This window comes from Raphanus sativus, chromosome 6, assembly GCF_000801105.2.
Source record: "Raphanus sativus cultivar WK10039 chromosome 6, ASM80110v3, whole genome shotgun sequence".
NCBI lineage: Eukaryota > Viridiplantae > Streptophyta > Magnoliopsida > Brassicales > Brassicaceae > Raphanus > Raphanus sativus.
In genome coordinates, this window is record NC_079516.1 from 14,793,812 (window position 1) to 14,816,493 (window position 22,682).

The 22,682-nt window shown below is 34.8% G+C and overlaps 3 protein-coding genes across 3 annotated transcripts; all 3 read left to right on the forward strand.

The window, feature by feature from the left end:
* Positions 1-892: 892 nt before the first annotated feature.
* LOC130496179 (uncharacterized) lies at positions 893-2,193 on the forward strand. The gene has a single exon (XM_056988029.1). The coding sequence runs from the start codon at positions 1,131-1,133 to the stop codon at positions 2,100-2,102; it is 972 nt and encodes a 323-aa protein (XP_056844009.1). The 5' UTR covers positions 893-1,130; the 3' UTR covers positions 2,103-2,193.
* Positions 2,194-6,386: 4,193 nt separating this feature from the next.
* LOC108807397 (phosphoglucan, water dikinase, chloroplastic) lies at positions 6,387-12,333 on the forward strand. Its single transcript, XM_018579678.2, has 18 exons — positions 6,387-6,666; positions 6,748-7,330; positions 7,699-7,785; positions 7,878-8,009; positions 8,083-8,208; positions 8,281-8,459; positions 8,534-8,618; positions 8,716-8,865; positions 8,956-9,008; positions 9,086-9,294; positions 9,372-9,490; positions 9,609-9,679; positions 9,788-9,905; positions 10,096-10,185; positions 10,264-10,427; positions 10,497-10,653; positions 10,727-10,838; positions 11,286-12,333. The coding sequence occupies exons 1-18, from the start codon at positions 6,476-6,478 to the stop codon at positions 12,191-12,193; spliced, it is 3,534 nt and encodes a 1,177-aa protein (XP_018435180.1). The 5' UTR covers positions 6,387-6,475; the 3' UTR covers positions 12,194-12,333.
* Positions 12,334-12,661: 328 nt separating this feature from the next.
* On the forward strand, positions 12,662-13,711 carry LOC130496393 (two-component response regulator 24-like). The gene is made up of 2 exons (XM_056988437.1): positions 12,662-13,084; positions 13,428-13,711. Exons 1-2 carry the CDS (start codon positions 12,752-12,754, stop codon positions 13,608-13,610), a joined length of 516 nt encoding a protein of 171 aa, XP_056844417.1. The 5' UTR covers positions 12,662-12,751; the 3' UTR covers positions 13,611-13,711.
* Positions 13,712-22,682: the final 8,971 nt, after the last annotated feature.

Below are 22,682 nucleotides of genomic sequence, written 5' to 3' on the forward strand. Positions count from 1 at the left end.
ACAAAATCGCATAGTATAATAAATAGCCTATTTTATAAACATGAAAAACAGAAGAAGAAGCAATGTCAAAGATATACGCACCGTAACTTCGACAAATGAGATTTATTATGTGGAGCCCACGTCACTATGCACGCACAGTAACTTTTCCTTTTTACTCTCTATATAAACGAACGAATTCGTTCGATTGTAAACACACCTCTCTTCCTCTTCTTCTATAAGAAACTCTCTCTCGTTTATTTATCATACATCAGTGTTATCTTTCTCCTGCGGGTATAAAATTTCTTTCTATAAAATTTCCGATACACATAAAATTTATAAGTCTTTTTATAACACGTTATCAGCACGATCACTCTGCAATTCGGTAAAGTTTATATGTATCATATTTACCCTGCTATAATGGCCGGTATACCGCCTATATTATTATTTATTATTTTATAGTGTTTGTTTTAATTCACTATTATTTATCTATATTAATGCGGGCGGTATGTCGCCTCGTTAATAAACCTTGATTGTTAATTACACCATAATTATTGGCTTGGCTGTGCCGCCGCAAAATTTATTTAATACTAATATGGAAATTTATTTATCACCATAATGCGATTGATATTTATCTGTTTATTATATCGTGATTATTATATAAATGTTTGCTCACCTATATAAAAAATATTGTGAAATTTACTGAAATTGATTGACTGATTATTACGATATTTTCAGACTGATTTTCGATTCAACGATTTAACGCCAACGGTCACAAAGAAAAAATTTCAAATTTTACCCTTTTTCAAACGGCTATGAACAGTAATTTTACATCTATAAATACACTCATACTTCACTCATTTTCTTCATCAAAAATTATTCATCTTCTCCCAAAATATTTTCAAATAATTTTTCTCTCAATTTTCTCTCTCAAGAAAGATGATCCGCGCGTTTTTGATTTTAGTTGCAATTCTAATTTGTGTTTCTATTTACGGTCTATTCGTTGGAGAATTTGCTCCGGGAGAATTTACGATGAATATCGGTTTACTTTTCTATACATTGTTTCTCTTTGTAATTGCTTGCATGATTAATATAAATGGTTCATTCTAAATATTATGAAATTCTAATAAAATTTATTATACTTGTTTTTAGAAATGCAAATGGCAAGAATCGAGCATCTTCAGTTTCCGGCTCTCAAAATAACTGGCGAAAACTATGTCGGATGGGTCACAAACGTGAAACCCTATCTGATTATGAAAAAGTTAACCGAGACGATTGTAATCGGTAACAAATCGCCGCCTGAGCATAAGGCTGAAGCGATAATTTTCCTGAAAAAACACCTCGATGAGAATGTTACGCATGACTATGCGAGCATAGAAGACCCAGCTGAACTGTGGCAAGCTTTAAAAGAAAGGTTCGATAACCAAAAGGAAGTCAACCTCCCTCACGCTCTAGAAGAGTGGAAAAATCTGAGGTTTCAGGATTTTCAAAAGGTTGAGGAATACAATTCCGCTGTCCTGAGGATAGTTTCACTCCTGAAGTATTGCGGTAACCCTGTCTCTGAAGCAGAAATGATGAATAAGACTTACAACACTTTCCACAAACAGCTTCACTTCCTACCCGAAATTTACAGAAAATGCGGGTACACGAGATTTTCTGAATTGATGGTTGCGCTCATGTTGGCTGAAAAGAACAATGAGCTTCTGATCAAAAATCACAATTCCCGACCTACGGGAGCCAAAGCATTCCCTGAAGTGAATGCTACGTCGATAGAAAACTCAGAGAGAAGAACCCAAACCAGTCGGGGTCGTGGTCGTGGTCGCCATTTCAACAGCAAACGTGGAAAAACTTACAATCCGAAATGGAAGGGATCTAACAAATGGGTTAGATCCGAACAAGGTCCTAAGGGCAAAGAAACTCAAGAAGATACCACGCAGAAGCGTGAGAGTGTATGTTACAGATGTGGATGTAAGGGACATTGGTCTCGTACCTGTCGTACTCCTCCACATCTCTGTAAGTTATATCAAGAGTCCACGAAAGGCAAAGCTAAGGAAGTGAATCTCACCGAAAATTTTGAGGGGACATCGTACCTCGATGCCTCTGATTTCGCAAATGAGCTAGACTAGATTCCTCCTGAAGAGAACTGAAGTGCTTATAATAAGATTACTAAATAACCTTCAGTATTGTCATGTATAATTATTACATTTCCTGTCTTAAACGAATAATGATGTTTTTAACATTACTTTAATGTATAATTATTGTATGTTTTCTGATATGATTATTATATGAATGAATTTCATGTTTCTCTTTTATTGATGTTTATGACTATTACAGAAATGGATCAGAATGCCAGTGGAACAAAATCCAAGAAACGGATTCGAGAAATATGTATACCAGATAGTGGAACAACACACACTATTTTGAAACAAAAGAGATATTTCTCTGATTTAAAAACGACAAAAATTATTGTCAATACAATATCAGGTCCTGCAGACGTGATTGAAGGTGCTGGTAAAGCTAAATTTACATTGCCAAATGGAACAAGATTATCCATAAAAAATGCCTTATACTCTCCGAGTTCTAAAAGGAATTTGTTGAGTTTCAAAGATATCTATCGTCACGGATATGATACTCAGTCTGCAACTGAGGATGGAAGGAAGTACATGTATATAACTTCTGAGAAATATGGCAAAAGACATATATTGGAAAAGTTTCCCGAACTCCCTTCGGGATTGCATCATACCTACATAGATGCAATCGAATCCAATCTTGTAATAAAAGAAAATCCAGAAGATTTCACATTATGGCATGATCGGCTCGGCCACCCAGGCACCTCAATGATGCGTAGAATCATAGAGAGCTCACATGGTCACTCACTGAAAATACAGGAGATTTCTCAAGGGAATAAAATGACATGTGTTGCATGTTCTCTTGGTAAGTTGATAGTAAGACCGTCGCCAACCAAAATTAATACAGAATCACCAAAGTTTCTTGAAAGAATTCAAGGAGATATATGTGGACCCATACATCCACCTTGTGGACCATTCCACTATTTTATGGTATTAATTGACGCATCCAGTAGATGGTCACGTGTCTGTCTATTATCATCTCGAAATGTGGCATTTGCGAGATTTCTAACTCAGATAATCAAACTGCGAGCACAGTTTCCCGATTACACTATTAAAAGAGTTAGATTAGACAACGCTGGTGAATTCACATCCCAAGCATTCAATGATTACTGTATGGTAACGGGGATTGAAGTTGAACATTCTGTGGCTCATGTTCATACTCAAAATGGTTTGGCCGAGTCTTTGATTAAACGCCTGCAATTGATTGCAAGACCATTGATCATGAGATCAAAACTTCCAACCTCTGTATGGGGACATGCTATTTTACATGCAGAAGCACTTATTCGGATCAGACCAAGTGCATACCATAAGTATTCTCCATTACAGTTAGCATTTGGTCGAGAACCAAACATTTCCCATTTTAGAGTTTTTGGTTGTGCGGTATATGTGCCTGTAGCACCACCACAACGTACAAAGATGGGACCACAAAGAAGGTTGGGAATATATGTTGGTTGTGATTCTCCATCAATTATACGATACCTAGAACCACAGACTGGTGATGTCTTTACGGCACGTTTTGCCGATTGTCATTTTGATGAGAAAGTATTCCCAGTTCTAGGGGGAGAAAACAAAAAAGTAGAAAATGATATCAAATGGAGTGTACCTTCGTTGTTATATCTTGATCCTCCTACTAAGGAGTCAGAACTAGAAGTTCGACGAATCATGCATTTACAGAGTATAGCAAATCAGCTACCTGATGCTTTTGCGGATACCAAGACGGTAACTAAATCTCATATACCAGCTGCAAATGCTCCTGCTTGTATCAAAGTACCAAATGATCAAGGAAAAGAAAATGATACACGTGAGTCTAAAACACGCTTGAAGCGAGGTAGACCTGCTGGTTCTAAGAATAAAAATCCTAGAAAACAAAAGGATATCGAGATGACTGATACACCCAAAATAGCAGAAAGTATTTTGGAAGAAACAAACGATGAGAATACTGAAAAAGTAGAGCATCCTGAATCAGAAAGGAATCATGAGATTTCTATCAACTACATCCATAATAAGAAGATATGGAACAGAAATGAAAAGGATGATGTTGATGATGCTTTCTCATATATTGTGTCAAGTGAAATAAATGAGGAAATTGAAGATCCAGAACCGAAATCTGTTTATGAATGTCAAAAGAGACATGATTGGAAACAATGGAAAGATGCAATACAAACCGAACTTGATTCGCTTAATAAACGAGAAGTATTTGGATCTATTGTACTCACACCTGCAGATGTGAGACCTGTTGGGTACAAATGGGTTTTCGTTCAAAAGCGAAATGAGAAAAATGAGATCACAAGATACAAAGCTCGTCTTGTTGCCCAAGGTTTTTCTCAAAGACCGGGAATTGATTATGAGGAAACATATTCTCCTGTTATGGATGCAATCACTTTTAGATTCCTGATGAGTCTAGCAGCTGATAAGAATCTTGAGATGCGTCTTATGGATGTTGTTACAGCCTATCTATACGGGTCATTAGATACAGATATCTACATGAAAGTTCCTGATGGATTTAAAATGCCAGAAGCATTAAGTTCCAAACCGAAAGAGTTATGTGCAATAAAATTGCAAAGATCATTATATGGGTTAAAACAATCTGGACGTATGTGGTATAATCGTCTCAGTGAGCATTTAACAAAAGAAGGATATGTAAATGATCCCATATGTCCATGTGTTTTCATCAAGAAAACAAAATCCGGATTTGTGATAATCGCGGTATATGTTGATGATCTAAATATTATTGGAACTCAGAAGGAAATACAAAAGGCATCAGACTATCTCAAAGGAGAATTTGAGATGAAAGATCTCGGACAGACACAATATTGTCTTGGCCTACAAATAGAGCATTATCAAAATGGTATATTTGTGCATCAATCCACATACACTAGAAGAGTGTTGAAACGCTTTAACATGGATAAATCAACTCCTCTTAGCACTCCAATGGTCGTTAGATCACTTAATATTGAAAGTGATCCATTTCGACCATCTGAGGAAAATAAAGAGATACTTGGTCCGGAAGTACCATATCTAAGTGCAATTGGAGCACTGATGTACCTTGCAAATTGTACACGGCCTGATATATCATTTGCTGTTAATCTTTTGGCAAGATTCAGCTCATCTCCCACAAGGAGACATTGGAATGGAATTAAGCATATCTTTCGTTACCTTCAAGGGACCATTGATTTGGGTTTATTTTACTCTAAAGATTCAAAAGGTCCAATGGTTGGTTTTGCAGATGCAGGATATCTTTCAGATCCACACAAAGCCCGATCACAAACAGGATACGTTTTCACGATCGGAGGCACTGCTATATCTTGGCGTTCTCAGAAACAAACACTTGTAGCCACTTCTTCAAATCACGCTGAGATCATCGCACTCCATGAAGCAAGTAGAGAATGTGTATGGCTAAGATCAATAAGCCGACATATCTGTTCAAGCAGCGGAATTGACGAAAATACGGAGCCAACTATTCTATACGAAAATAATGCGGCATGTGTTGCTCAAACGAAGGAAGGATATATCAAAAGCGATAGAACGAAACATATACACCCGAAGTTCTTCTCATACACCCAAGAGCTCGAGAAGAAGAAAGAGATTGAAGTAAGATACGTTCGATCATGCGACAATGCAGCTGACCTCTTCACTAAATCACTTCCTACCTCGGTGTTCAGAAAACATGTTCATAATATTGGAATGCGTCATCAGAAGGATCTATGACTGCTCATTCGAGGGGGAGCTTACGTGGTTGTACTATTTTTACCTTACTATGGTTTTTCCCATTGGGTTTTCCTAGAAAGGTTTTTAACGAGGCAACAAAGACGTTGAGCAAAAGATGATAGTGACACTGGTCTCCAAGGGGGAGTGTTATAAACATGAAAAACAGAAGAAGAAGCAATGTCAAAGATATACGCACCGTAACTTCGACAAATGAGATTTATTATGTGGAACCCACGTCACTATGCACGCACAGTAACTTTTTCTTTTTACTCTCTATATAAACGAACGAATTCGTTCGATTGTAAACACACCTCTCTTCCTCTCTTCTATAAGAAACTCTCTCTCGTTTATTTATCATACATCAGTGTTATCTTTCTCCTGCGGGTATAAAATTTCTTTCTATAAAATTTCCGATACACATAAAATTTATAAGTCTTTTTATAACACTTATTAAATATTTATTTTATAATTTATTTATCATCGCCTCATTGGTTTTGAGTGTATTAAAAAAAATCTATAAATATTAAGAATTTATTTTATGGACATGTTTTGGCAATTTCCAGAGAAAATTGTTAATGGCGCATTTTTAACACTCAGAAGAAGGCTGACAAAAAAAAAAATCTCTTATCGTTGTCGTCGTCGTCGTCTGTGCAACAACTCCAATGGAGAGCATTGGCAGCCACCGTTACAGCTCTCCCTTCACCTTCATCACCACCAGAAACTCCTCCTCCTCCTCTCTTCCTAAACTCCTTCACTTCACTCCCACAGTATTCCACCAATCAGATCCACTCAGAACCTCTCGTCGTCGTCTCACCTGCTTTGCTTCTTCCTCCTCCTCTTCCTCACCCACCATGTAAAGTCTCTTCCTTTTCTATCAAAAATCCTTTTTTTTTCTTTTCTAAATTTCAAATTTCGAAACTTTGACCCGACCCAGTGAGGAGCAAACCCGGAAGAACAAGGACGTGTCGGAAGGAGCGAAAGTGAAGCTGAACGTGAGGCTCAACCACCAAGTCGCGTTCGGCGAGCACGTGGCGATGTTCGGATCAGCCGAAGAGATCGGCTCATGGAAGGAGAAGTCTCCTCTCGACTGGACAGAGAACGGATGGGTCTGCTCGCTCGAGCTCACCGGAGGAGGCCAGGAGGCTCTCGAGTTCAAGTTCGTCGTCGTGAGACACGACGGCTCTCTCTCTTGGGAGTCCGGTGACAATCGTGTCCTCAAGCTTCCAAAGTCAGGAGCTTTCTCCGTCGTTTGCCACTGGGATGCTACTGGAGAGGCCCTTGATGTCGTCGTCGTCCCTCAGGAGGAGGAGAGTGATAGCGAGAGTGATGGTGATGAAGAAGTGGAGGTTCGGAAGAGCACGTTGGGTGGGGAGTGGCGAGGGAAAGAGGCTTCCTTTATGAGTTCTAATGAGCATGGAAGCAGAGAAGTTGGGAGGAGTTGGGATGCTACTGGTCTTGAAGGCCCAGGGCTGAAGATGGTGGAAGGTGATCGTAACTCTAGGAACTGGTGGAGAAAGGTATTATTACTATGAGTTTGGATGTGTACTCTAGGAGGTGGTTAGAAGCCTTATAGAGAATTATTGTTTAGGCGGGAGTCTAGACCGTTTTTTCTTAAATTGGTTTTAAAGAATTGTTTCAGGCGCCGTCTAGACCGATTTTTAAGCTTTTTACTTTTGGATGAAACATCTCTTATTTAGTTAAAAAAAAAAGCAATGTTCAATAAATCGCTAGGAGGTGGTTAGGTGCCTTATAGAGAATTATTGTTTAGGCAGGCGTATAGACTGATTAACCGAATTGCTGACTAGGCGCTGCCTAGACTGATTTTTAAGCTTTCACTTTTTGGATGAAACATCTCTTATTTGTTGAATCTGTTCATGTGCTCAAGCTTGAAATGGTGAGGGAGGTTATCGTTGGGAGTGTTGAGAGGGAGGAAAGATTGAAGGCGCTCATATTCTCTGCAGTTTACTTGAAGGTTTCTCCTTTTTTTTTTATTTCTTTATAGACTAATCTATCTTCTTCTCTCATGTATCTATCTGGGAGTTCACCTTGTTTTGTCTTATGCAGTGGATAAACACAGGTCAGATTCCATGTTTTGAAGATGGAGGGCATCACCGTCCCAACCATCATGCTGAGATCTCCAGACTTATATTCCGTGAGCTGGAGAACATTTGCAGCAAGAAAGATGCTACACCAGAGGTGACCCACAATTTTTTTAACCGTCTAAGTTTGACTGAGTTGTAAGTAACTTCTATAAGTTGTTTGGTACTAGGAAGTGCTTGTTGCTAGGAAAATCCATCCGTGTTTGCCATCTTTCAAAGCAGAGTTTACTGCATCAGTCCCTCTAACTAGAATCAGAGACATCGCCCATCGCAATGACATTCCTCATGATCTCAAGGTAGTACTACTAATACTCTCTCTTTACCTGTTACTGTCATAGTACTTCATGTTAACACAATCTTTGTTACAGCAAGAGATCAAGCATACCATACAAAACAAGCTTCACCGGAATGCGGGTCCAGAAGATCTAATTGCAACAGAAGCAATGCTTAAAAGGATCACTGAGACCGCAGGAAAATACAGTGGAGACTTTGTGGAGCAGTTCAAAATATTCCATAATGAGCTTAAGGATTTCTTTAATGCTGGAAGGTATTTTCTGAAGCCAACTATTCTTTTTATCAATAGGAAGGTAATAGCGCCGCCATTTTGTAATCTTGTTGCAGCCTCACTGAACAACTTGATTCTATGAAAATATCTATGGATGAGAGAGGTCTTTCTGCTCTCAATTTATTTCTCGAATGTAAAGAGGTAAGCTGTGTCCATAGAATCACAATCATTGCAAAGTTTGTTATTGCAGTCTCTTCTTTCATTAGTCTTGATTGCATAAATTTTATATTTACCACAGCGCCTTGACGCATCAGGAGAATCAAGCAATGTTTTGGAGTTGATTAAAACTATGCATTCTCTGGCTTCTCTAAGAGAAACAATTGTTAAGGAACTCAATAGCGGCTTGCGTAACGATGCTCCTGATACTGCCATTGCAATGCGCCAGAAGGTGAGCTTTTTTTTATTTATTTTTAAAACTCATTCAGCGTTATCAATGTAGCAGTTTGTTTATTTTATATTGTTTGCTACCTTTGAATAGTGGCGTCTTTGTGAGATTGGCCTGGAGGACTACTTTTTTGTTCTACTAAGCAGGTCTGCCTAAGATTTTTTTAATTTCTTTTGTGATTTATTTCTCTGCCCTCACTGTCTTGACAATGGTTTTTGAGTAGATTCCTCAACGCTCTTGAAACTATGGGAGGAGCTGTTCAACTGGCGAAAGATGTGGAATCAAAAGATGTTTCCTCGTGGAATGATCCTCTAGATGCTTTGGTCTTGGGTGTTCACCAAGTAGGTCTATCTGGTTGGAAGCAGGAAGAATGTTTAGCCATTGGAAATGAACTCCTAGCGTGGAGAGAGAGAGACCTACTTGAGAAAGAAGGTTACTTCCCTTCTCTCACTTATGTCTACTCTTTTCTATGTAACTCTTCCTGCTCATTATTTTTTTCTTTCATGTAGGGGAAGAGAATGGAAAAACCATTTGGGCCATGAGGCTGAAAGCAACACTTGATCGAGCAAGGAGATTGACATCAGAATATTCTGATTTACTTCTTCATATATTCCCTCCTAATGTTGAGGTACACATTATCAACATGCCTTAACATTCTGAAGTTAGTGATGCAACTTCCATTGTAGTTCAAATTCGTTAGGCCACATTGGTTTAATCATCACTCTAAAACGTGCTTCTCATTTTAGATATTAGGAAGAGCTCTAGGTATTCCAGAGAACAGTGTCAAGACCTATACAGAAGCAGAGATTCGTGCTGGGTAAGTCTGTCCTTTACTAGCAACCTAATGAAATCATTTGAGAATATTTTTTTATATTTGTTTTTGCTTCAAATCTGAGTCTCTGGCTGTTGTGGTACTGCTGCACAGTATAATTTTCCAGGTCTCGAAGCTCTGCACTGTTCTTCTAAAAGCTGTAAGAAATACACTTGGTTCTGAGGGTTGGGACGTCATTGTACCTGGATCAACTTCTGGGACATTAGTTCAGGTACATGGAGAAAGCAAATGAATACATAGTTTCGGTTTTCACTTTATAACTTTGGGATACATTTTTAGTTTCTTAGAAGGAAACAATTTACTGATATTTTTAGTTTAGTTTTTCACTTGTGAACCTCTTCATAAGCACAACTTTTACTGATATTTGCAAATGCATAAAACAATTTACTTTGTGGCTGCAGGTGGATAGCATTGTGCCAGGTTCATTACCATCAGCTGATGGTGGTGGTCCCATTATTCTATTGGTCAACAAAGCTGATGGCGATGAAGAGGTTCTTTTTGACCCCAACATTCAACCTCACTGTGATTCGTTACATCACAACTAAACTTGTAAACATGCTTTGACACAGGTAAGTGCTGCTAATGGGAACATAGCTGGAGTCATGCTTCTCCAGGAACTGCCTCACTTGTCTCACCTTGGCGTTAGAGCACGGCAGGAGAAAATAGTCTTTGTGACATGTGATGACGATGAAAAGGTGGCTGATATGCGGCGACTTGTGGGAAAATATGTGAGGTAAAAGTTCGTCTGACGTTATAATGTGAAAATAGTCTCTAATGTTGTTTATGATGTGAACCTTAACAGTTTGGAAGCATCTCCAAGCCATGTGACACTGAAACCTTCAACTGAAGAAGAGAGGAGTCATACTCCCAAATCCAATGCTACTACCAAGAAAAGTGTATCTGTCGAAGATTCAAAGGCTGTATCCTCATCTTCTGATAGCCTCCTTTACTCATCCAAGGTCCAACTTTTGATATCACTCTGGCTCTCCTACACTGATCACATACTGATTGGTATAAAACGTTGTTACACAGGATATACCTAGTGGAGGAATCATAGAACTTGCTGATTCAGATGCATCAACATCTGGTTCAAAAGCTGCTGCATGTGGTCTTCTTGCATCTCTAGCAGCAGCCTCTACTAGAGGTAAAAGTAGGCTTCCCCGGTTTGTGTAGTTCGGTTCTGGTAGTCCAGTTTTTTGGTCAGTTCGGTTCAACATAAATTCTTACGGTTTGGTTCGGTATTTGGTTAGTTTGGTTTTTGCAAATCCTACCAAATACCAATTTATTTTTTGGTTATATTTGGTTTAATTTTGTTAATATTTCAAATAAATTTGGTTAAGTTTGGTTAGATCAGGTTAGTCCGATTTGAAATTTGGTTAGTCTAGTTCATGTTTTTGGTATGGTCTTGGTTATAATTTCTTTTAACGAAAATCGAACTGAACCGAAAATCAAACTTTTTTAGAAAACCTACTCCTAACCGTACTAACTAGAAATTTCGGTTTGGTTTGGTCCGGTTCAGAAGTTTTCGACTAGAAAAATATCTTCTCTCTCTCTCTAAATTGCTTTGTCTGGTTTTATGACGAATCTGCAGTGCATAGCGAACATGGAGTTCCAGCATCATTCAAGGTTCCAACCGGAGTTGTCATACCTTTTGGCTCCATGGAGTTAGCCTTAAAGCAAAGCAACTCAGAAGAAAAGTTCACATCTCTGCTAGAAAAGTTAGAAACCGCCACACCTGAAGACGGTGAGCTAGACATCAAATGTGATCAGATCAACGAAGTGATGAACTCACTGCAAGTTCCCAAAGAAACAATCAGCACCATTAGCAAAGCCTTCCCCAAAGACGCTCGACTCATCGTTCGTTCAAGCGCCAACGTTGAGGACTTAGCAGGAATGTCAGCAGCAGGACTCTACGAATCAATCCCCAACGTGAGTCCATCAGACCCTTCGGTCTTCTCTGCTTCCGTTTGCCGAGTTTGGGGTTCTCTCTACACGAGGAGAGCTGTTCTAAGCCGTAGAGCCGCTGGTGTCTCTCAGAGAGAAGCTTCCATGGCGGTTCTCGTTCAAGAAATGCTTTCTCCCGACTTATCTTTCGTCCTCCACACGGTGAGTCCTTCTGATCCAGGCAGTAGTAACCTCGTGGAAGCTGAGATTGCTCCTGGTTTGGGTGAGACTTTAGCTTCGGGGACGAGAGGAACACCGTGGAGACTCGCTTCGGGTAAGCTTGATGGGGTTGTGCAGACGTTAGCGTTTGCTAACTTCAGTGAAGAGCTTCTTGTGTCAGGGAAAGGTCCTGCTGATGGCAAGTATGTTCGGTTAACCGTTGACTATAGCAAGAAACGGTTAACGGTTGACTCGGTGTTTAGACAGAAACTTGGTCAGAGACTCGGTTCGGTTGGTTTCTTCTTGGAAAGGAACTTTGGTTGTGCACAAGACGTTGAAGGTTGTTTGGTTGGTGAAGATGTTTACATTGTTCAGTCAAGGCCACAACCTCTGTAAAAAACTTTTTTTTTTACTTTTATATAAAATAATAAAAAATGTCAGAAATCAATTCGGCATTTGCGTATGTTTAATAATGAGATGTATATTTACTATACATTTTTGAAATCATGTTTGCGGAGTTATCAGATTTTAAATTATTAACTTAACTAATAAATATATTTGAGGAAAAGATACAATCTGTAGAAGATTTTGTTATATCATTCTTTCAATGTTTTGTTAAAAAGTAATACGTAGATATTTAATAATCTCAGAACTTTCAATGAATTTTAGAATTTTTCTTCTTTTATGGAGATTACAACTGAATCAAAAGTTAATCATATAATATGATATTTATTGCTAAAATTAGCAGGAAACATCTTTAAAATTGATTATTTGCTATTCATGTCTCTTACTCACATGGTGTTTTGGCTAATTAATATCTCAAGAGATTGACATTTATTGATCTAAATCTAAACCCTAAGTATCATGAAAAAGTTAAAGGATCTTGATCAATCTTGGTGTAATAAAAAATGGAAAATACCACTAGATCTCCTCAGAATCCAAAACACAATCTAGATGATCCTGTTTTTGTGTTATATAACAACTGGTCTTCTCCTTTTAATTAGAGACTGCAACGAGTTTTTGAGTTTCTGTCACAAACATATTTTCTTAGAAGTTTTTTTTGCGATGGCTGGTGAAGTTCCAAATTTGGCAGAGTCGAAGTTAACAGCTTTGGTCGTCGATGACAACTTCGTAAACCAAAGCATACATCACAAATTGTTGGACCGTCTAGGGATTAAAAACGACGTGGTTTGTAATGGTCAAGAAGCTGTGGATGTTCATTGTTCCGGTAGAAACTATGATCTCATTCTCATGGACATGGACATGCCCATCATGAACGGTATTCAGGTATATTCATTCATACTTCAAGCATTAAATTTAAATCCCATCCACAATAAAGAAGCCGTAGGAAACTGATCTACTTAATGTTTTTATTAGTGTTTTTAAAATTCGGCTTAGATAGCACATAAAACAGCAAATTAGTCATAAGCGAATTGATTTTTTCACAAGGATTTTAAGAAAATCGATCTATGCTGTGCTTAGGCGTCAGTTTACGCACTAATCCCATATAAAACCTCTAATTGATGCTTAACAATTTTTAACATTGATTTTTATTATTTCCGAAAACCGCATATGGTATATATATGTAACTAATTGATTGTTTCTTTTATTGAATAAAAATTTGTATTAGGCGACAAAGAGACTAAGAGAGATGGGGATAGAGAGCAAGATAGCAGGAGTAACAACTAGAGCTGAGGAAGAAGAGGTGAAAGAATTTATGGAAGCTGGACTTAATGACTTTCAAGAGAAACCTCTCACCATCTCTAAACTTGTTTCTATTCTTCGTAATCTTGATTTTTATGTCCAAGCCTAGTTAATAATGTTTATTTGTTAACCTTCAGTTTGTGACATATAGTTTTGAATATCCGTACAATAATAGGAATTGCCAATACCAAGTCGATAAAGCTTCCGAGCAAGTCAAGCTTTGTTTACATAATACTTGTTTGATGTTTTAGGTTTATGATCCAAATATATCATCATGCATCATATATCACGAGATCATCACCTCTGTCATTTTTTAGATGTTAACAAATCAAGATGCTTCATGGGAATCAGTGATATGTGTCACGTGAGTAGACCTAACTTCAATCCTTAATTCCGAAGTACCTTGACCTATGAAAAAGTGTGACACAAAAGCAAGAACTTCAATCAAATTTACGATCACTTGATTCATCATTTATTACAGTTATATGCAAGTAGGGTTTGGTACGGATCGGATATCCGGGTTCTTGGAAATGTTTTTTTATTTATTTCGTATGTTACGGATATTAATTTTTTCGATTTTTTTTACTCCGGAAAAATAAGGATATCCGGAAAATCGGATATCTAGACAACCGGATATCCAAAAATATGCAGATATTTACGAATACTTAAGGCTATATCATTTCGTTTTAGTTAATACAAACAATTTAGAAAAAAATAGATAAATTTGTTCTTTAAAATATTTTTATATGACATACAAAATAAAAGTAAAGAAGAAGTCGAAACTATATGTTTGTAAATTTTAAAATTAGTTATAAGAAAGACAAACTTAAGAAAAATTTATAGATATCATAAAAATCTCTTGTTTTTATATCTATTTTAATACATTTATAAGTAACAATATGAATATAATTTATTAAACTATATGTTAAAATGATAATTATATAACTCATACATTTTAAACTCTACATTTAATCAATATATATATAATTTATTAAATCATATGTTAAAATGACAATTATATAAGCTCATACATTTGAAATTCTACATTTAATCAATATATATATATATATATATATATATATATATATATATAGCTATCGGAGTGGAGCAGATATCCGGTAATAAATTTTTAATATTTGTGATTTATTTCGTTTTAACGGATATTGAATTTTAGTATTTGATTTGCTTTAAAACTTTAAGCATATCCGAACTTTTTTGATCGAATCGAACCGAATCAAATTTAACGAATAAAAATTCTCATTTCTAGCTCTAAATGATCATTTCACAGTCACTAATATACTCATGTTGCAGCTCACTTTTTGATGTATATAAGTAAAAGGTAACTTAAGAATCTAACATAAAGGCCGTGGAAACTGATGCTTTGTTATATCATATATCTATAGTATATAGTTCGCCAGTTCGGTAGAATCTTTAGGACACAAGAGTATGAATGTGTGTATGTGAATGTGATGATTACTATGTTAGCCAATACTAATAAACTATGCCTCACATATTTCATATTTTCCAGTCATTAGATAACATATCAAGAATTCAATTAAAATAATCGTCAGCCAATCGTATTTATGTCAAACCAGGATGTCTAACTGTAAAGTAGATCATGGAATTATAAACTGTAAACTTGTACTGATATCGAAGACTGACATGTGTCTATATACAATAAAATCTTAATCTTAAACAATAACGTAAAATCTTGATCTTAAAGGTATTAGAAACTTCTACTATATATATAGGATTCTATATCTTAAAAGTTAATACTAACACAAAAATATAGAAAACAAAAAACTAACAGAAATAACATATATACTATGTATAGAGGTAGAAACTCAATATATAAATGCCTTCCTATCTATCACCAATGCACACATCTCATACAACAAATACAAATTCTAGAGTTCCGTTTTGAACAGAAAAAACTTGTAACAGAAAAATGGCGAGAAAAGTTTACATGGTCATCGCATTGATAATGATGGGATTTTTTTTACTAGCATGCAATGGAATAAATGCTGCTGATGGTGATGATAGTAAGCCAACGCAAGATTTAAGATTCTTTTGCTTCAGAAACTGTTCCATTAATTGTGGCAAACAAAACAAACCTTGTTATCAAGATTGTTTGCCAAAATGTGATCTCCCAAGACGACATGCTAAACCAGCAATATCTCCATCACCTTTCTCCTCCTTTTGATCTTCTTTCTTTTATTTGTGATTTGTCTTTGAGTTATTTCTATATTGATCGAGTCAACTGATAAAGATATATGTATTCTATATATGTTATATCAAGAAGAAAAATTGAACATTATGATAAATTTTTGATTACATATCTGGTATTTTTGTGACACGCCCTTTCAAACTTTTTTCTTGTTATTCACATACTACCTTCAGTGAAAACACATAAGATCACGATTCACATATAACAACAGAAATGCACATAATACATTGATTAAGTATGAGAGGTTTAACAAACATATAAACTAATTTATTTACTGTAAAACACTACCTAATTTATTTACTGTTGAACAAAAAAAAACTGTAAAAACACTACAATTTTTTTTGCCTAATGCCACTCGATTTTTTTTTTTAAATGATCTCATTTCAATTTAAATCATAATAAAACCAAATAAGTGCAAAATGAGTTTAATAATGGATATCCAATTTTGATTCACATATAATTTTATATATAAATTTAATCAAACAAAGAATATTAAAAACAAAAATTAAATTTATATATAAACATCTATATATATATAAATTATAACATTTATAAAATAAAGGTTTTGTTAAACAAAATTAATAGTGTTTTGAATCAAAGTTCAAATCTAGTTATTGTTATAATACACACTAAGATTTTGATCCGAACTTTCAATGTGCGGGATAATTTTCAGTGAAAATTTTATATAATTGCATTTTCTCGTTATTTTGAGTAGGCTTGAGCATAAATCCGCATCCTGAAGTCCGAATCGAAACCTGAAACAAAAAAACAATCCATACGAAGTCTGAAATGTCAGAAATACCAGAATGAGTTTTGTAGGATGGTATAAGACATATCCGAACCCGAAGTGTTACTAGTCTAACTCAAACGGATAACCAAAAAATGAAATAAGTATTTTATATAAACCTGAAATCCAATTCTTTATAACTAAGTATTTATTTCTTATGTTTTGTTCAAAATTTTTGGATTTAACTTTAGATGTATCCAAACCCGAACCAATATGACCCATATCCAAACGATATATGATTATTTTATGAGTTTTAGATTGTAATACAAATTAGAACCAAAATTGATGTGTTATATTCATATTTACAAATTTATCAAAATAAGGCATATAAAGTGATACAAATTACAACCGTAATTCAAAATACTCAGCCCGTATCTCGACGGGCACGTAATAATAGTAGCTAACTATTAATAGTTATTTTATGATATATATATATATATATTTCATACTCTTATCTATTCGAATTATATTATTATTTATTCAGTGAGAGTTTTGAATAATTTGTTTCTTGCATTTGGATTAAAGTATATTTGTATATATACAAATTAGTTGCATATATAATTATTTTTGTATTAATAAATAAAATATAATTGATTAGTTACTTATATTTAGTGTTTATATAAATTGAATTCCTTAATTTTAAGCTAGGGTATATATTTAATAATTAAGTTAGGTATATGTATAAATAATAGGGAAGTTACTTAAATGTAATACTCCAACCTATACTATTTGTAAATAGATAAAGTTGATTCTATTTTTACAGTATTGATTTTACTTAATATATAATTGTGTTTTAATTTGTTTTGTAATTGAAGGAATTTTTAAGATTGGCTTTTTGTAATTTCATAAAATTGAATTCATGGGATTATTTTCTATATAATAAACTACAAAAAGAAAAAATCTACAAACTTTAATCAAACCTAAATAGTACTAAAAATCTGTAAGTCTTAATATTTATATATATATATATATACAACATAGTATACCTATAATAATAATACATAACAATTTAGAATTTTTATGGTTAAGATTATTTAGAATATTTTTAATTTATATTTTAGACATCTAAAGTATAAAGTTACTCAAAATTTACAAAATGTAAATATTAATATATGTTCATGAGTTTAAAATTTTTATCGGTAATGTTCATCTATAAAACTTCATACTTATCACTATTTCAGTCTTTTCTACTATTTTTGCAAATCCATAAATATAAAGTTATAAAAAAAACCATGAAAGTATGTATACATATTAAGATGAAGAACTAAAATAATGCAATGAATAAAGCTAATCAAATTTAGTTTAACTATAATCAAAAGTAATGTGGTTCGAAGAAACATGTGTAACTCAATACAATCCACAAAATAAGTAACTTAAATAATCTAAAATTTTATGTTCGAAATTAAAAGTCTAATCGCCAAAAAAATTGTAATCAAAATTTTAATCTATTTCAGAACAAAATATAATATGGTTGAACTTGAAGAAGAAAATACAGTTCAATATACCAAAGTAACAATCAAATCGATTAAAATTATATATCCAACTTACATGTCTAATTGAAATAATATAATATTATTTATAATAAATCATACATAAATAAAAAAATAATTTAAATTTAAATTAGAACATTAAGATTTTAAAATATATTTTATTTTCTAAATATTTATATCCGTGCATGAACACGGAAAAATCACATAGTTGATATATAAAAGTTCGGCTATTGCTCATTGTAGAATCATAATTAAAGAACCGTAGATTTTGGATTTAAATTTTATTAAGACCCATGAGACAACAATGGTTTCTTGTTCATTAAAGAATCAATACTAGAAAACTGTACATCGCATGTTTTCGTATTTTTCCAAGTCACAGAATGCCAACAAGAAATGAAATAACAAGAATGCAGTTCAAGCAACAGTTGGCAAATCCTATTTTTGTCAAGCCAGACATAAATCTAACCAAACTAAACATATCAAAAATCACAAACATAAACAACAAATATACTATATATAGAGGCAAAAACTCAATATATAAACGCCTTCCTCTCTATCACCAATCTACACATCTCATACAACAAACACAAGTCCTAGAGTTTTGTTTTAAACAGAAGAAACTTGTAAGAGAAAAATGGCGGGAAAAGTGTATACGATTATGGCACTGATAATGATGGGATTTGTTTTACAAGCATGCAATGGAATGAGTGTTGATGTTGATGATGGCGATGATATCAAGCCAACGCAAGATTCAAGATTCTTTTGCTTCAGAGTCTGTTCCATTAATTGTGGCAAACAAAACAAGCCTTGTTATCAAGATTGTTTGCCAAAATGTGGTCTCCCAAGACGATTTGCTAAACCAACAACATCTTCATCACCTTCAACCACCGTTTGATCCTTTTTTTGTTCTTCTATTTGTGATTTGTCTTTAAATCTGTCTATATTGATCGAGGTTTATCAAGAAGAAAAAAATTGAGAATCATGATAAACTATGATTATGTATCTGATACTTGTGTGACAAGTCTATTCAAACTTGATTTTTCTACTATAAGGACATAGACACCTTGTCAATACAAATGTGATCACATATAACAATAGAGATGCACAAAAAGGAGTAGTGTACATAGACTTACTAACGCTTAATCATAGCAAAACTCAGAAACATGGAATCTGATCGTTATAATAACCATCCATCAGCTTTAGCATATTTCCCAAGCAATCTCTGAAAATACCATTTGAGGAAAACCTTCTCCCTTGCTTACTTTCTGCACTATGTTTGTAGTTAGACCTTTGAATGAAGTATACATCCTCAGTGATTGCACTCTCTACCGTCTGAAACAAATGGTTGAAGCAAGAACTAAAGGATAAGGATCTCTCCCTATCTCTTTCTTTCAAGAGCAGAAACCATTAACTAAGAACAGTTTAAAACCCTCTCTTGTCAGGACAATCTGCTGTCATGTGTCCTGAACTTCCACAATTGAAGCAAGCACCTCCAAAACTCCTAATTTACATACATCAACCAATCAGTTGATGAGGGCAAGTGTGAAGATTTTAACATAGATTAGTTTTAAAGCTCAAAAAACTCCTAATTCCATTGTTTGTACTTGATGGAATTTGTGAGATTGGCCTTCTTATTTATTTCAGAAACTTGAAAATCATGGGATCTTATGATATATTAATACTAATTTGTCTTTATGTAACACTTTTGTTTTTTCACAGCTAGTACGTATAATTCGTCAAATCATTAAATTTCTGTTTTAGTAAATTTACTATGAAAATTCTTGGAATTTTCAAATGATTATGTATTCAAAAATGTTCTAAATAGTACTGGATTATAAATAGATATGGAAAATGTTAGTTTCACTCATTTACAAGTCAGAAGAGAGGATCTTACTGTGCATCGCATATTTTTCCAAGTCACAAAATGCCATAACAAGAAATGAAATAACAAGAATGCAGTTCAAACAACAGTTAGCAAATCCTATTTATGTCATGCCAGACATGAATCTAACCAAACTAAACATATCAAAGAACAAAAATCACAAACAGAAACAACAAAATATACTATATATAGAGGCAAAAACTCAATATATAAACGTCTTCCTCTCTATAACCGATCTACACATCTCAATACAACAAACACAAATCCTAGAGTTTTGTTTTAAACAGAAGAAACTTGTAAGAGAAAAATGGCGGGAAAAGTGTATACGATTATGGCATTGATAATGATGGGATTTGTTTTACAAGCATGCAATGGAATGAGTGTTGATGTTGATGATGGTGATGATATCAGGCCAACGCAAGATTCAAGATTCTTTTGCTTCAGAGTCTGTTCCATTAACTGTGGCAAACAAAACAAGCCTTGTTATCAAGATTGTTTGCCAAAATGTGGTCTCCCAAGACGATTTGCTAAACCAACAACATCTTCATCACCTTCAACCACCGTTTGATCCTTTTTTTTCTATTTGTAATTTGTCTTTAAAACTATCTATATTGATCGAGCTAACGGCTAAAGATGTCTTTAGTGTTTATCAAGAATAAGAAAATTGAGAATCATGATAAACTATGATTATGTATCTTATACTTGTGTGACAAGTCTATTCAGAACTTGATTTTCTATTATAAGGACATAGACACCTTGTCAATACAAATGTGATCACATATAGCAATAGAGATGCACAAAAAGGAGTAGTGTACATAGACTTACTAAACGCTTAATCATTGCAAAACTCAGAAACATGGAATCTGATCATTATAATAACCATCCATCAGCTTTGGCATGTTTCCCAAGCAAACTCTGAAAATGCCATTTGAGGAAAACCTTCTCCCTTGCTTACTTTCTGCACTATGTTTGTAGTTAGACCTTGACTGAAGTATACATCCTCAGTGATTGCACTCTCTACCGTCTGAAACAAATGGTTGAAGCAAGAACTAAAGGATAAGGATCTCTCCCTCTCTCTCTCTCTCTCTTTCAAGAGCAAAAACCATTAACTAAGAATAGTTTAAAACCCTCTCTTGTCAGGACAATCTGCTGCCTTGTGTCCTGAACTTCCACAATTTGAAGCAAGCACCTCCAAAACTCCTAATTTACATACATCAACCAATCAGTTGATGAGGGCAAGTATGAAGATTTTAACATAGATTCGTTTAAATTTAAAAAAAAACTCACCTCTCCCGGGAAGGAGCTCTGCTGCTTGATGATGATCTTCTATCACTACCACCGCCAATCAACCAATCATCAGAACTTCCCCTGGAACCTCCACCACCACGTGACCAGCTGCTTCCTCCACCACCACTGCTTCTACCTCTTCTGTAATCATCACCTCCCCAACTATCACGTCCTCGTGATGAACCTCCTCTACCGCCAAATCTTGACCCTCTAGAACCTCCTCCCCTCCTCCTCCTCTAGGCATCATGTCTCTGCTAGAGAACCGTCCATAGTTATCACTAGACGGTCCATCATCTTGCAGAGGAGGCAACTACAATCAAAACCCAAAAGATGTCAAGCGTTGTTAGTCAAAAAGGAACTTAATGTGAATATATTATGTGGTGGTATCAAAAACCTTTGTTATCATGGAGACACTGTTTCCTTCTGGCATCTCTTTCTCTAATAGCTCTTTCTCTAAATAGGCATGGAACATTTTATTTTCACTCATTTACAAGTCAAAAGAGAGGTCCAAGTTAATACAAATTATTGTTTTAATGTAAAAAAATGTAAAAGAAAAAAAGAAGCAAAAAAGGTTCACGTCGAAGTCTTCTGGTAAGCATGATTAACAAAAGTTAATAACACTGAATCTAGAGTTTTGGAGAGTCCAAGTCAATCTTGCCAATGAGATGATGGAAGTGTGTTGGACAGAGCGGCTTAGTCAATTCAACGAATTGATGTTCAGTATTAATATGTAAAAGTTTGGTTCGGCTATTGCTCATTGTAGAATCATTAATTAAAGAACCGTATAATTTTTTTGGATTTAAAATTTATTAAGATCCATGAGACAACAATGGTTTCTTGTTCATTAAAGAATCAATACTAGAAAACTGTACATCGCATGTTTTCATATTTTTCCAAGTCACAAAATGCCATAACAAGAATGCAGTTTAAACAACAGTTAGCAAGTCCTATTTATGTCATGCCAGACATAAATCTAACCAAACTAAACATATCAAAAAACAAAAATCACAAACAGAAACAACAAATATACTATATATAGAGGCAAAAACTCAATATATAAACGTCTTCCTCTCTATAACCGATCTACACATCTCAATACAACAAACACAAATCCTAGAGTTTTGTTTTAAACAGAAGAAACTTGTAAGAGAAAAATGGCGGGAAAAGTGTATACGATTATGGCATTGATAATGATGGGATTTGTTTTACAAGCATGCAATGGAATGAGTGTTGATGTTGATGATGGTGATGATATCAGGCCAACGCAAGATTCAAGATTCTTTTGCTTCAGAGTCTGTTCCATTAACTGTGGCAAACAAAACAAGCCTTGTTATCAAGATTGTTTGCCAAAATGTGGTCTCCCAAGACGATTTGCTAAACCAACAACATCTTCATCACCTTCAACCACCGTTTGATCCTTTTTTTTCTTTTGTAATTTGTCTTTAAAACTATCAATATTGATCGAGCTAACGGCTAAAAATGTCTTTAGTGTTTATCAAGAATAAGAA

Bases quoted from the DNA above. Each gene is read 5' to 3' on its own strand.
- LOC130496179 (XM_056988029.1), top strand. From the start codon at position 1,131: ATGCAAATGGCAAGAATCGAGCATCTTCAGTTTCCGGCTCTCAAAATA.
- LOC108807397 (XM_018579678.2), top strand. From the start codon at position 6,476: ATGGAGAGCATTGGCAGCCACCGTTACAGCTCTCCCTTCACCTTCATC. The intron at 6,667-6,747 runs GTAAAGTCTCTT...GACCCGACCCAG, and splicing joins TCCTCTTCCTCACCCACCAT to TGAGGAGCAAACCCGGAAGA. The intron at 9,009-9,085 runs GTCTGCCTAAGA...GTTTTTGAGTAG, and splicing joins TTTTTTGTTCTACTAAGCAG to ATTCCTCAACGCTCTTGAAA.
- LOC130496393 (XM_056988437.1), top strand. From the start codon at position 12,752: ATGATCCTGTTTTTGTGTTATATAACAACTGGTCTTCTCCTTTTAATT. The intron at 13,085-13,427 runs GTATATTCATTC...AATTTGTATTAG, and splicing joins CCATCATGAACGGTATTCAG to GCGACAAAGAGACTAAGAGA.